Source organism: Xenopus laevis, chromosome 2L (genome assembly GCF_017654675.1).
Source record: "Xenopus laevis strain J_2021 chromosome 2L, Xenopus_laevis_v10.1, whole genome shotgun sequence".
Classification (NCBI taxonomy): Eukaryota; Metazoa; Chordata; class Amphibia; order Anura; family Pipidae; genus Xenopus; species Xenopus laevis.
In genome coordinates this window covers 26,252,555-26,268,624 of record NC_054373.1, presented here as the reverse complement: position 1 = coordinate 26,268,624, position 16,070 = coordinate 26,252,555, and the positions used below count along the sequence as shown (strand labels likewise).

At 40.3% G+C, this 16,070-nt stretch overlaps 1 protein-coding gene across 3 annotated transcripts in view; it reads right to left on the bottom strand.

The window, feature by feature from the left end:
* Positions 1–16,070, bottom strand: part of usp25.L (ubiquitin specific peptidase 25 L homeolog) — an 86,958-nt gene that overhangs the window by 36,541 nt on the left and 34,347 nt on the right. For all 3 annotated transcript variants that reach the window (XM_018245124.2, XM_041581020.1, NM_001093277.1), the window contains 4 exon segments: positions 15,677–15,763; positions 11,710–11,847; positions 9,709–9,785; positions 2,555–2,628 (listed from right to left, as the gene is read on the bottom strand). In XM_018245124.2, the coding sequence (XP_018100613.1) occupies positions 2,555–2,628; positions 9,709–9,785; positions 11,710–11,847; positions 15,677–15,763 (376 nt within the window).

Below are 16,070 nucleotides of genomic sequence, written 5' to 3'. Positions count from 1 at the left end.
TTTCAAGGATTTTGAATTTCAAATTTGGGGAAAAACTTTGAATAGAATTTGTGTTTCTTGCTCTACAACCTTATCATGAGCAAAGGGAGTCTGATTAAATGTGTATTGCGCTGCAACCTTATCACGAGCAAAGGGAGCCTGATAAAATATCAAACTTCAAAATGACTATGAAGATTTTCATTCATCCAGGTCATAGTATATCTAGTATAGGTCAATCTAAAAACAACTGGACTTGCTGAGTAATCAATGAAGACGTTTCACTACTCATCCGAGCAGCTTCTTCAATTCAACTGACTGGTGTGGGAAGTTCTCGGCATATAAACTCTTCCACTAATCCATTTACCGTATATACTCGCGTATAAGCCGAGTTTTTCAGCACCCAAAATGTGCTGAAAAACTCAACCTCGGCTTATACGCGGGTCATACGTAGATACGCTCCTTCCGCGGCCCCAGCAGGACTGTCTGTGACTGACTGTGTCGCCGCCCGGAGCAGGTCCAGGAGCTCCGGGCGGCGCGTCCTTCCCTGCCGGCGTTCGCTCCCAAAATGGCGGCGCCCATGGCCGCCACGTGGGTAGCGGCGCCGGCCGCTACCCACGTGGCGGCCATGGGCACCGCCATTTTGGGAGCGAACGCCGGCAGGGAAGGACGCGCCGCCCGGAGCTCCTGGACCTGCTCCGGGCGGCGATCATACAGACCAGTACTGCGCTATGGGAGAGGGAGGTATGTTGCAAATGTACCAAATCATAGTGATAAATGTTATGGGTTAAAACCCCAGCCCCTTCCAAAAAACAATATTACTTTATGCTAATGTTATTAAACTTTAAATCTAAAAAGCTACAGTTATCTTTTGGATGAAAGAGACCCAGTGCCAGGAACATGCTCAATATTAAGTAAGTGCAAAGTGGTCCAACAAAAATATAACCTAAATGAGCCTGACACAGGTGCAATGTCGCCAGATTTGACAAATGTTTTATCAGAGCTGCAAGGCTCTCAGGTCCAGACAGTCCTGCGCTATGGGATCACACAGACAGTCCTGCGCTATGGGAGAGGGAGGTGTGTTGGGGCCGCGGTACCTTTTTTCTGCTTTCCTAGGTGCAGCACCTCATTGGCACATTCACATCTTGAAATCTGACATGGGGCCCCTAGGCTTATACACGAGTCAATACATTTTTCCAGTTTTCTTAGGTAAATTAGGTACCTCGGCTTATACACGAGTATATACGGTACAATGGGACATTGTAACTCTTCAAAGAGGTGACATCTGAAGAAATTCACAGAGGTGTTGATTCTGTGTAGTTGTGATAGGATTATCCAATGTGTCATGCAACTCCTAGATACAGGTGTTACTTGTGAGAGTTGCATGAATGGATGTGTGAAGTTTTCTGAATCAGGAACACCAATAGAAATAACCGCCTGGAGACACATAGTAGGCGAAACATAGTCATCCCATATGTAGCTGGAGTGTCAGAGAAACTCAGGAGGATTTTCAACAAACACCATGTCCCTGTGTTTTTCAAACCTAGCAACACACTGAGACAAAAACTGGTACACCCAAAGGATCCAACACCAAAAGAAAAACAAAGCAATGTGGTATACGGAGTCCAGTGTAGCGAGGAATGCACAGATCTATACATTGGGGAGACAAAACAACTGCTCTCCAAGCGAATGGCTCAGCACAGGAGGGAGAACTCTACAGGGCAAAACTCAGCTGTCTTTCTACACTTAAAAGACAAGGGACACTCCTTTGAAGACAGCAAGGTCCAAATCTTGGATAAAGAAGACCGCTGGTTTGAACGAGGCTTGAAAGAGGCGATTCATGTCAAGGTGGAGAGACCATCTCTGAACAGAGGTGGGGGCCTTCGACACCACCTGTCTGCTACATACAATGCTGTTCTAACATCTGTACCCCGGCGGATTCAGAACACTTCACATATCCATTCATGCAACTCTCACAACTAACACCTGTATCTAGGAGTTGCATGACACATTGGATAATCCTATCACAACTACACAGAATCAACACCTCTGTGAATTTCTTCAGATGTCACCTCTTTGAAGAGTTACAATGTGCCATTGTAAATGGATTAGTGGAAGAGTTTATATGCCGAGAACTTCCCACACCAGTCAGTTGAACTGAAGAAGCTGCTCTGATGAGTAGTGAAACGTCTTCATTGATTACTCAGCAAGTCCAGTTGTTTTTAGATTGACCTATACTAGATATCAAACTTCAAAGTAAGGCTTCATCAGAAAATCTATTCCTTAAAAAATATGGAGGTGGATGGTATTTCCATATAACACACACAAAAAAGAAAAGTATAAACAGAATAATAAGCCATTTTGTTTCATTTTGTGGCTACAGAGCAAGGAAAGCTTTGGGAATTACACAAAGGGGCCACAAGAGGCTCTCAGTAGCGAGGGCCATCTGGAAATATTTCTATTTTAATTACAGCCCCATGATCAACACCTTTTAGTTGCTACTCATTTATGCATCATCACACATAAGGACACTGACACACAAAAACCCCATGACAAAAATAAACCCATTTAGACCAACCTTCATGTACACCCACTGCCAGGAACCTTCCGTAAAATAATTCCACCATCGGGTTCTTTGGCTTTTCTCCATCTCTGTAAAAAGAAAAGAAAAAACTTAATCATGATGATTCCAGCTGCACAGCGCTGCACTAGAGGAGGTGCTAATCTGTTTCATATTAGTTATACAGGTATACAATTTATTTTCCAGAAAGCTTGGGACCTGGGGTTTTCTGGATAAGAGATCTTTAAAAAAAAACTGTTCTATTGGGATTTTTTCTTCTTTAAAGGGATACTGTAATGGGAAGAAATGTGTTTTTCAAAAAGTATCAGTTAATAGTGCTGCTCCAGCAGAATTCTGCACTGAAATCTGTTTCTCAAAAGAGCAAACAGATTTTTTTATGCTTAGTTTGGAAATCTGACATGGGGCTAGACATATTGTCAGTTTCCCAGCTGCCCACAGTCATGTGACTTGTGCTCTGATAAGCTTCAGTCACTTTTTACTGCTGTACTGCAAGTTGGATTGATATCTTCCCCCCCCACAGAAGCCCATCAGCAGACCAATGGGAAGGTAACCAGATAGCACAAGATAACAGCTCCCTGATAGAACAGCACTCAATAGTAAAATCCAGGTCCCACTGCGACACATTCAGTTACATTGAGCAGGAAAAACAACAGCCTGCCAGAAAGCAGTTCCATCCTAAAGCGCTGGCTCTTTCTGAAAGCACATGACCAGGCAAAATGACCTGAGATGGCTGCCTACACACCAATATTAAAACTAAAAAAAATATATATACTTGCTTATTTGCAGTGTAAACAGTGTAATTTAGAAAAAAAAACTACATCAAAAAAATTTACAGAATCCCTTTAAAGGTCTAAAATTTTTGAGTCAATTCTCGTGTGAGTAAACTCACCCCTGGTGATCTAGTGGGGAGTGTCTGGGGCGCCCGTCGCGTACTCTCTAAGCACGTCCGCCACTTGTTTTGATGCGGTGTGCATCTGACGTCATCGTGCATGGCGTGAAAATTCTAACATTTAAAGTTTCGGTGTACTTTTTGTCATTGCCCAATGTAGGTCTATTGATATAGTTCCTGGGTGTGCTTATTAATATTTCTGTCCAGTTATTGTCCCTTGTCCCTGCCTGACCCTGACCAAGCCTTGTCTGCTGCTCATCCTGACCCTATTCTTTCGGATTCTGTCTACTGCTTTTTTACGGTGTACCGACCAAGCCTGTGACCTTGACTACGCTCCTGCCTTCCGATATTTTACTGCACTTCCCGTTTGGAATTGACCCGGCCTGCCCTTGACTACGCTTCTATTCTCCGTTCCAGTGGTATGTACGGTTCCATTGCTCACTCAGAACTCTCTCCTTTGTTCTCCCATATTAAGACCTGGCGGCATCTAATTAGCGGAGGGCTCCACCCGAAGCCAAAGTTGGCTGCTACAGGCAGAAGTGTGGGCTTAGACCGGAACTTTGGCGTTAGTTCTGGGTTGGGATACCTAAAGTCAACTTACAAACATGCTGCCCTGTACTAAGCCATAAGCCTTGCATGAAATAACATCTGCTTTACTGTGGTCGGCTCCTGAGTGGAGAGATTGCCACTTATTCCTATTGTTGCTTACACCCCACTTATTTCATGGTAAATTCTGCCTTTGGAGATAAGTGCTCCAGATGTAGTGATTAGCATTTAATAAATCCCAGGGCATTACAACAGAAATCTACATAATGGAAAAGCACAACATATTTTTCAAGTACAAGGATCAGGATCACACTTTCAGTGCACGAGGTACCACTTACAGAAAATGGGGAACCGAAGTTATGGTATGAATGGAAACACTAAAACATGTCCTACTTTTATGTCCATGGAACAGCTATTGATGTCAAGACCATCATATAAAGCCATGTGTTAAAGCTACCGGAAAACAAATTAAACAAAAGCAAAAAAGCAAAGAGAAGGACTATAAGCATTTAAGGCAGTGATCCCCAACCAGTGGCTCACAAGTAGCATGTTGCTCACCAACCACTTGGATGTTGCTCCCAGTGGCCTCAGTGCAGCTGCTTATTTTTGAATTACTGGCTTGGAGGCAAGTTTTAGGGGTGTAAAAACCAGGCCATGCTTGTGTTGATCCCCAAATTTTTTTTAAAATTTGAATGTGGCTCAGGGTTAAAAAAAAAAAAAAAAAAAAGGCAGGGGACCCATGATCTAAGGTCTAGAACTAACACTGATGAACCAGGTCAAAATATTCTTTCGATTGGGCTCTTCACAGCATTATTTCACTGAATATTGATGGTAATAGAAAAGGAATGCGGATTTGTATATCTCACAACCCATGTAAAGCAATCTGAACTGTGTTGAAATGGAAATGTACCACTTACCTTGTTATGTACATAAAAATAAAAATACAGTTTAAAAAAACAAAAAAGAAAAGGAATGCTGATTTCCCCTTGGGGTGATTTGGAGAAATAATTAAAACCACAACGGCTCTTGAAAGAGTTTTCACAGCATGCAAACAAGCGAGAAAACGTGTTATTGCTGAGCATAACAACACCACATAAAAAAAACAAGATCAGAACATTTTTAAAAATACATTTGTCATTTTTAAGGAGTAATGTTCCCCCCCCCCAAAAAAAAAGCCTGCAAGGGGCCTTTGTTATTAAAGCAAATTAAGACTGGCCACATTTAACAGAAAACTACATGAGGCCTGAAGTCCTTCCAATAAATATTTGTGAATGTTCCACAAAAAAAAAAACCCTTTAAAAACAAAGAAAGAAACAAATAAAAAAGGGATTCGTTTTCCGAAGTTTTCTCGAGAGGCAACTTCGGGTGACTTCGGAAAACGAATCGCCGAGTGTGATCAGCGCCGGCGATTTTTCATTTTAGCCAGGCGCAGAGTGAGAAGGCGTTCGGGGAGATTGGTCGCGGCAAAGTCGCGGTGATTAGTCGCCAGGCGACTAAATCTCCCCGAATCACCCAGTGTGCCCTTACCCTAACAGTTTCTTCCCCAAGCCCTAAGGCTCCAGAATCCTCAGGGACCGAACAGATCTCCCACACTCACACTCCATTTGACCTTACTATATACACAACGGTACACAACCACTGTACGCCATTGTATAAATAAATAGCCATTGGATACAATTGTTCTCTATGAGCACATCTGCACTTCATCATGTTCTTTATCATGTTCTTGCTACTATCATATCACAATGATACACCCATCATGTCTGACGTTTAGTATTATTTACTTAACATATTACATCTGTCTTGTCCTGTCCCTGCACTATGCTGTCCTGTCTTGCAGGAGTTGCACATTTTTGGAGTTGCATATTTTTGCACTTGCACTTTTTGGCTGTTGTCCGATAAATCTATGTTGTGTTTAGCACCATGGTCCTAGAGGAACGTTTTGTTTCACTGTGTACTATACAAACGTATATGGATGAAATGACAATAAACTCACTCTTGACTTGACTCTATCAGATTCTTTAACATTGGTAGAGCCCAAAAGCTATACTAATGATATATAATTACATCAGTAACCCCACCTATTGTGACTTCTCGATCCTGCTCAACATAAAGGGGATCACACATGGGCAAATGCTGGCCACCGGCTAGGTCTCCATAGCAGCCACAATGGACTGTATATGGACTCTTAAGAAAATGCTCCTCCTCCCCAATCTGCAATGATTTGCCTTAACGCTCTACATGTGGTTCCCCCAAGAGCCGAATGATAAGATCACCCAAACTTGGCAGCACCTATGAAAGTCATAAGCGTAACTCTACCCTAATACAAGATATTACAGCTGGACACAGACGCAATATCCTTTGCAGATGTCTGTATGACATTTGTACTGTAATAAACCAAAGATTTCTATTGAGAGCTGAACGCAAGTAATCCAATATGTTCTCGGTGCTGGACGATCTAGTGCAAGAGGTTTGCCAGGGCTGAAGCCAGCACAACTATGTGTCCAGGGAACAATGGTTCAGTGACTGCAACCCTATATTAGCTGTAGTTCTTATATTATGGCTCTTTCACTAAACCTTACAAAAACAGCAGTCATTTGCATACTGTGAGCGAAATGTAGACCTTTTAGCCATTTTTCGGTGGGATGATTTACCATGTGCAGCACTATTCTTCCTGTTTCCTGGTAAGAAGTGGGTGGAGGAATATCATGACTTTTACCTTTACCATTTCTAATGTTTTACTCACAAAAGTTTAAAGGGATTCTGTCATGATTTTTATGGTGTAGTTATTATTTCTAAATTACACTGCAAATAATTTACTCAACAATATAAAATGTAATTCCTGAACCAGCAAGTGTATTTTTTTAGTTGTAATATTGGTGTGTAGGCAGTCATCTCAGGTCATTTTGCCTGGTCATGTGCTTTTAGAAAGAGCCAGCACTTTAAGATGGAACTGCTTTCTGGCAGACTGCTGTTTCTCATACTCAATGTTACTGAATGTGTCACAGTGGGACCAGGATTTTACTATTGAGTGCTGTTCTTAGATCTACCAGGCAGCTGTTATCTTGTGTTAGGGAGCTGCTATCTGGTTACCTTCCCATTGTTCTGTTATTAGGCTGCTGGGGGGAAGGGAGGGGGTGATATCACTCCAACTTGCAGTACAGCAGTAAAGAGTGACTGAAGTTTTCAGAGCACAAGTCACATGACTAGGGGCAGCTGGGAAACTGACAATATTTCTAGCCCCATGTCAGATTTCAAAATTAAATATATAAAAATCTTTGTTCTTTTGAGAAACAGATTTCAGTGCAGAATTCTGCTGGACCAGCACTATTAACTGACGCATTTTTCCGATGACAGCATCCCTTTAAAGACCCCGGCATGTCCAACAATACCACTTCCTATCGCATCATTACTAGAATACAGTCTACAAATAAATAGGAATAAATGTATTTAAACTGTTGTTAAATAAATACATACATAAAATGGAACAGGTTATGTAACTTCTGTTAGATTTTTATCTGATTGAAAGAATGTTAAACGTATTCCAAATGACATCAATTTCAATGTGGGCAGAGATCTGGCAGACTGGGGATAGGGATAGGGGTCCCAGTGCAGACTTTTGTCCAGGTTTCAGAGTTCCTCATCTCTTTAAAGTAGTTGCTCTACATCAAGACTGAGTACTATGTCAGGCAGTTTGCTGTTATCAAACAAAGGGAGTGTTCTCTGCAATTCTGGTTTGCCAACAATGAACTAGATGCAAGAATGCACATAGTTGTCCCCCATCCCACTGCCCAACTTGAGTGTCATTTCCCAGCTGCCTTGTACCCTCTGAAGCTGTGGTCTGCATTGAGTAAAAAATGCATTAGCTAGCCATGTGTTTTAATCTTAGAATCTCTGTGACAGCCCTTAGGTGACTTGGACAAGTTCTGTGCCTCGAATGCCTGTACTTAGATAGAGGAACATTGCTCTGAATGGCCTCCTGCCTATCAGTCTCATGTCTTGAATGACAGTTCTTGAGTTCACACAAGCAACCCTGACATGCAGAGAGAACAGAATGTACAACACCCTCCAGTCAGCCAGCTCACTGCTTGGGTTCAGATAAACAGAAGAGTACAACAAAATCCCTGCCATAAAGCACGATGAGCTTCTGCCAGAAAGGAAATAGAAACAGTCAGATGAGCACCAGGAAATGTTTTCCCCTGGGCTACAACAAAAAAAACCCATGCCTTTTAATCCCTTCCTTCCAGCACTTTATGCCGCTCTGTAAATATTTTGCATCCCTTTTACTGTAGTAGGCACCTGCACGATTAAAGGGGTTGTTCACCTTCCAACACTTTTTTCAGTTCAGTTGGTTCACTAGAAATAAGGACTTTTTCTAATTACTTTCTATTTTCTATGTATGACAATTATTCTAATATTGACTCGTAAATCTAATTTTTCACCGTTCAAAAGCAGCTCTGGGAGGAGGGGGTCACCGAACCTGTAAACTGTTCTAAATGGATACATTTAGTCGATACATTTCTTATCTTATCCCTGCTGAGCTGAATCCCTGAGTTTCATTAAAAGGGAACTCCACAAAAACATAACTTAAGCTTTTTGAAAATTTAACATAATTTCAAGCAACTTTGCAATATACATCAATTAAAAAATATGCAGACTTTTCATGATTTTTAATGGTTTCTGACAGTTCCCTAAGCCTAGCCCCCTGCTCTCCTGCTGATCTGTCTGACTACTTTGCTGAGCTGGCTGACTACTGTTACTTTGTATCAAAAGCCAGCTGTCCTCAGCCTGCATCCTCCAAACCCCACAATTCTCTGCACACGTGTGATTTCAATAAGGAAAGGAACATCGCAGTGCAATGCATTGTGGGTTATGTAGTTCCTGCATGCTGTCTGTAAGCTGTGGAGACGTGGTTACAGTTTGTAACATCAGTGTTTAGTCTGTCGTTCCCTGCCAGGATTTCAAATGATGCAGAAAGAGAAGAGCGGTTTAACAACTGGATTGCAGAATAGAAAATAGCATTTATTCATACTTTTTGAAGAAACAGGTATCAGTGATGGATTTATTAGGGTTTTCTGTGTTATGTGGGCCTCTTTATCAAATTTTGGTTTGGAAGCCGGAGTTCCCCTTTAAAGGCAGCTGTTAGAATTGATACAACAGTTGCTAATACTTCAGAGATATTGCTGAGAAATGTATCAACTAAATGTTGCAAAATTGTAATAGTTTAGAGTCTGAACCTGAATTACTGAGCAGCCACAATCAAACATCAGAGACACGAACCTCAAACTTAGATTTTGGAAAAACTGTAAACAATAAAAAATGGAAAGCGACTGAGAAAAGTCTTTGTTTCTCTAACCCGCCCTGCTACAACCTGCCCGCCTTCAGGGGTCCCTTTATAGACCCGCCCCGCCGATGATGTCACAATGATGTCACAAAAGGGCGGGGCAAGCAGACGCGAGACTATAAAACCGGAGCCCGGAAGTCGGATGCCGGCATTTGAAGGTGGCGTCCGGAGAAAGCAGGAGCCCACCACCCGCGAGGAGCACTGCGAGGTTGACCCAAACCCGCGGGTATCGGGTCGACCCGCACATCACTAGTGTACAACCCCTTTAAGGGAACAATGAAGTCTCACTATGAATGAGAAGGGGCTGTCAGAGATGAATTTGCACTGCACCAGGCAATGCTACCTTTATTCCCCATGCCTATAGTCGCTTACCTTTCCTCTTCTGCTTTTATCTGGAAAGCATCTTCCAACCAGTCCAAGAGTTTGTGAGTGAATTCACTGACATCTTGCTATTGGAAAGAACAAAAGAACACAACCATTTAATTAAGCATAATAAATAGCAGAGCAAGTAGACTTTGAATGTGTCTGGTTCTATATCCAGTATCAAAACTACTTGGCATTGTCCAAATTAAAGCATCTGGCTCTCCAGAAATCAGGGGCCGAGCTTGAGGAGACAACTATGTGGATATTTGCAGCATCTTAGAATTGGGTGGGGATTCAGCAGTTTTTGAGGAGGTTTCCCTATGTTTTCAATTTAAAGTCATGCACAAAATGCTGTCACAATTTGAACTAGGACTCAAATATTAAAAAAGGTATGGGATCCATTATCCGGAAACCCGTTATCCAGAAAGCTCCGAATTATGGAATGGTTGTGTCCCATCGAAAAACTGTTTTCCTTTATCTCGGTTATAATAAAACAGGACCTTGTACTTGATTGCAACTAAGATATAATTAATCCTTATTAGAAGCAGAACCAACAAATTGGGTTTATTTAATGTTTACATGATTTTCTAGTAGACTTAAGGTATGAAGATCCAAATTACGGAAAGATCTGTTATCCAGAAAACCACAAGTCTCAAGCATTCTGGATAACCGGTCCCATACTTGTATGAAATAAGCAATTAAGGAGGGCTGTTTATTTGGGAAAAGAATCAAAAATTAGCAGTAGGAACCCCCCCATTTAAAAAAATAATAAAAAAAATTCAGGGTAGCCTGAAGTACAGACACAGGAGTCCGTTTTGCTTTGAAATACAATATTTTCTTTTTTTAATAATAATGGTCAATGCAGTGTTGATGTTACACTATGGGTGGGGGGCATGTGCAACGCCTCAGACAGTCACATACACAACTTAAAGCAATAAGTGATTGGTACAGGACTGTATTAGGTGCAGATGGATTGGAATGTCATATTTACAGACAGAATCAGGGCGAAATATGCATCTAGGTATTTCAAGCCTCTAATACTTTATAAAATTATAAAAAATAACATACACAAAGACAAACATTACTTTTTGGGATAATCATGATAACATTTTAGTGTAAAATATGAATTAAAATGCATTGTAAATTGGTGCTACCACAAAGAAAACTGTGTCAAATGTTAGAAAGGGGATATAAATTTGAAGTTTGACTGTATATGGGAATCTTTAGCAAATACTTGGTTTCACTCATTTTCAGTGGTTGGTTCCTGGTAAGAGATGCCAGATATAGACGATGACAGCCACTTGCATGTAATGTCTTCAAAATAAGGCGACGGGTTTGGGCAAATATCCCTGCTCTTGTGTAGCCACTTGCTCAAGCTGGATGACCAAGGGCTTAAGAATTATTTTTCTTACTGCTACTGATCATTGAAGGGTAGTAACCTTTGAATTAACTTTTAGTATCTTGGATAATTCCAAGCAACTCTTTAAATGACCTTAATTGTTTTTTTCTTTTTTATAGTTTTTGAATTATTTGCCTTCTTCTGACTCTTTCAATCTTTCAAATGGGGGTCACTGACCCCATCTAAAAACAAATGTTCCATAAAGATACAAATGTATTGTTATTTCTACTTTTTGATTACTTTTTCTATTCAGGTCACTCCTATTCATATGTCAGTCTTTTATTCAAATCAATGCATGATTGATAGGATAATCTGGACCCTAGCAACCAGACTGCTGAAATTGCAAACTGGAAACACATAAAACACATTAATTGAAGCACACAAGTGATTATTTGGTCAAAAATTACTCTTTTTGGTAAAAGAAATAAAAAAAAAATTGACTTTCATTGTAATGTGTGTTCTGGAATAAATCACCATGAAAACCAAATAAATGGCACATTTTCTGCAGGAGAGGTAGAACAAGGAAAAAAAAAAAGGTTCAAAAAGAAAAAAAAATATTTTCCCAGATTGCATTGTCCCTGGACCAATAAATGTCCACCTGGCGGACTTACCTGCTGAGAGTCATTGGATTTGAAAGCATCCTTAAGAATTTCAACAGCTCTGGATGGATCGACATACTTTCTTTTGGAGCTGACCATGAGTGAAAACAGGTATCTCAGCTCACGCATGAAAGGCAAATTCCTATGTTCCTAGAGAAGGGGACAAGAGGGGAAATTATCACAGTTTGCAGACATATATTAAAGGGATTCTGTCATGATTTTTATTATATATTTTTATTTCTAAATTACACAGTTTACACTGCAAATAATTCACTCTACAATATAAAATTGAATTCCTGAACCAGCAAGTGTATTTTTTATAATTTTGTAATATTGGTGTGTAGGTGTATCTCAGTTAATTTTGCCTGGTCATGTGCTTTCAGAAAGAGCCAGCACTTTAGGATGGAACTGCTTTCTGGCAGGCTGTTGTTTCTCCTACCCAACGTAACTGAAAATGGGACCTGGATTTTTACTATTGAGTGCTGTTCTTAGATATACAAAGGAGCTGCTATCTTGTGTTAGGGAGCTGCTATCTTGTTACCTTCCCATTGTTCTGCTAATGGGCTGCTGGGGGGGGGGGTGATATCACTTCAACTTGCAGTACAGCAGTAAAGAGTGACTGCAGTTTATCAGAGCACCAGTCACATGAATTAGGGCAGCTGGGAAACTGACAATGTGTCTAGCCCCTTGTCAGATTTCAAATATAAAAAAATCTGTTTGCTCTTTTGAGAAATGGATTTCAATTCAGAATTCTGCTAGAGCAGCACTATTAACGGATGCGTTTTGCAAAAAAAATTCCCATGACAGTATCCCTTTAAGGTTCAATGGTCAAATCAAAATCTTTCACTTTTAACTGTCAGTTACTGCAGCTAAATACAGAATTCGTTGCTTTAAAGGGTCATAGAATATATGTTTAGAATCTGTACGGGGCTAATATTAGATAAAAAAAAAGTGGCATCACATTCATTAAAGAAAATTGAAGCTTTTGACTTCAAAGGAACATTGCATATATACAGATACAATGTTACATACGGAAATGTAAAATATGTGAGAGCTTCATTACATTACAAGGGACACACTGTGACAAGGATAAGGTTTCGTAGCATGGAATATGATGCTGAGGTTTATCTGCAAGAATGGACCGAGCAAAAAATTCTTAGCATTTCTCTGCTATTGTATCTCCTGAAGAGGGAGTAAAACTGAAAGAGAATCCAGAGCAACAAAAGCCTGATAGCAATGTCATTCTAGAGATGAAGGGGAAATACAGACAAGCTAAACCCAACTTTTCCTTGTACAGGTATGGGATCCGTTATCTGGAAATCGGTTATCCAGAAAAGTTCCAAAATATGGAAAGGCTGTCTCTCATAGACTCCATTTTATCGACTTTGTCTTTGTAATAATAAAACAGTACCTTGTACTTGATCCAAACTATGATATAAGTAATCCTTATTGGAGGCAAAACCAACCTATTGGATTTATTTCATGTTTACATGATGTTCTAGTAGACTTAAGGTATGAAGATCCAAATTACAAAAAAGTCTGTTATCCGGAAAACCCAAGGTACTTTTGGGTCCTCTGAAATATGCCCCATCAGCCAAGGGAAACTGTAAACGAAAATTTCCCCAAGAAAATCTAAAATCAAGGCAATCAAAATCAATTAAAGAACATTGTTTTTCACTGGGCTGGTGCTTTCTTTGAAGGAAAAATAAATGTGTCGGACCAGAGAAAGAACAAACACATCGCCATCATACAACTAAACTTTCCCAGACGTCCGTCTTCAGAGTTAGACTTGTGAATATGCAGTAGAGAAATAGTTTACATTGTCTAAGCCTGTGCTAGGGAAACCTGGGAAAGGTAAGGATTGCCCAAGGCCATTACATTATTTCCTAAACAGAGTAGTAATGAAAATATAATGTACTCTTATTCTGCACTGGTAAAACTGGTGTATTTGCTTCAGAAACACTACTATAGTTTATATAAACAAGCTGATGTGTAGCCATGGGGGCAGCAATTCAAGCTGGAACAAAAGAGAAAAGGCCAGAGCCGGGCCAACCCAGCCAGGCGCCCTAGGCAACCTGGCCGGCCACGGCACCGGCTAAATGCTTGCTCTGGTGCGCATGTGCAAAACTGCACCATGGTGCGCATGCGCAAAACTATGCGCGCGCATGCGCAGAAGCGCAATTATGAGAAAATATCCACCGCAGTCAGGGAGAGACAGGACCGGACAATGGGGTAGGCAACAGAGCAGGTACGTGCCTGGCGTCCCCCCCAGCTTTGCACCCTAGGCACGTGCCTACTCTGCCTACCCCTAGTTCCGGCCCTGGAAAAGGCACATAAGAGCAGATAACAGATAAGAAGCCATTGTATAGGATAGGGCTTAACTATTATGTGCTATGTAACCTGTGCCTTTTCTCCTTTTTTTCCAATTTGAATAGCTGCCCCAATGGCTATGGACTACGACTAAGTGTCAGACAGACACGAAACGTCATCTCATCTCAAGGCTTGAGATGACTGTTTAATAAAGATTTTTCTATTTTTATTAACAAATCATTTTTGGTCTGATCTGCATGTGGTTTCCAGTGTGCCCTAAACCTTCCATTTCTTTTGCACGGATTGTCCCCATGGCCACACAGCAGCTTATTTACATAAACTATAGTAGTCTTTTTGAAGCAAACACACCGGTGCATGCTAACATGCTATAACATGTTATGTGTTAATTACTTTAAAACACTTTCATTTTTTTGGTGTTACGGTTCCTTTAAGACCAACCCAGGCGGTAGAACAGAACTACACACCGGAAGCCAGGAAAGAGCAAGAATCAGATGCTGAGAACAAGAGGCATAACAACAAGCATATGGGCCCCAGTGCAAAATTAGGCACCCTTTCTTTATTCACAAACACCCCCTTTAGTTTCTTAGAGGAACAGTAACATCAAAAAATGGAAGTGTTTTAAATGAATGAAGACTCCCATTGTATACAACAGAGCTTATCTGTTACAGTATATGCTGAGTATCCTGTGTATTTTCTCCTTTTTCCAGCTTCAATGGTTGCCCCCATGGCTAGTTATATAAACTATAATAGAGTTTCTGAATCATACACACCAGTTTTACCAGTGCAGCGCAACACTACATTCTATTTTCATTATTTTAAATACTTTAATTTGTTTGGTGTTACCGTTCCTTTAGCTCTGCTCTCACAATCTATTCTTGTCATCCTCCATGTGGTATCATGAATCTCCACATTGTACTTGTATGGGACCTATTATCCAGAATGCTCTGGGCCTGGGGTTTTCTTGATAAAGAATCTTTCTATAACTTGGATTTCCATAACTTATGTCTGCTATAAAAATTCATCGTAAATTAAACCCAACAGGATTGTTTTGCCCCCAAAATGGATTAATTATATCTTAGCTGGGATGAAGTACAAGGTACTGTTTTATTATTACAGAGAAAAAGGAAATAATTTTTAAGAATTATTTAATTACAATTGACTCTATGGGAGACGGCCTTCCCATAATTTGGAGCTTTCTGGATAACTGGTTTCCAGATAAAGGATCCCATTCTTCTCTCTATTTTTCTTTATGACCTGTGTGTAGGGTGTTCACCTTTTGGAGGACACACATTTCCTTTGTATAACATACAATGTAAAGTGTACTAATGTGTATGTAACAGGTTCTTTACACAAGGGCTGAAATTTATGAAGGCTTCAGTAGCCAAGGCAAGGTACATCTTGTATCTGCCAATGTATACACAAGTATTGGTGCACTTGGCCAGATAGTAAGACCAAGAATTAATAGGTGAATATGTTTTACTCATGTAAAGTATCCACTGTAAAAATAGAAAATATTCTCATTACATAAACTTTAAGAACAAAAAACGCTTCTCATTATATAGAGATATGAATATTGCAACTCTCCTTCAGTGCAACATATAAATGGTGATCTAGGAACAGCAGAATATTTATAAAAATTGCTAATTACCTTTTGGTTTCGTGGGACATCCTGAGCACTTGAAGGGGGGTTGTAGTTCAGAACCAGTCTGCGGAATTCCAGCAGGTTAAATAACGACTAAAAATAGTTAAAAAAAATAAAAATAATAATAAATATGAGACAAAGCACAGGACAGAAAAGTAATAAAAGGACAGACAAGATCAGTTACTAACAATGGGACAATGTGAACTTGACCAATAACCCACAGTTATCAATCAGTCGTTAGCTTTGTGCCAGCGACTGGAAGAAGAAGAGTTAAAATTTGATTGGTTGATATGGGTTACATCACTGGTGCCCATTTGCACTCACAATGAGCCTCACAGTGTGTGGGGTGTAGTTTATAACATCGTGGCAGTCTTATGACTTCAAGCAGACTGTTTGGCCT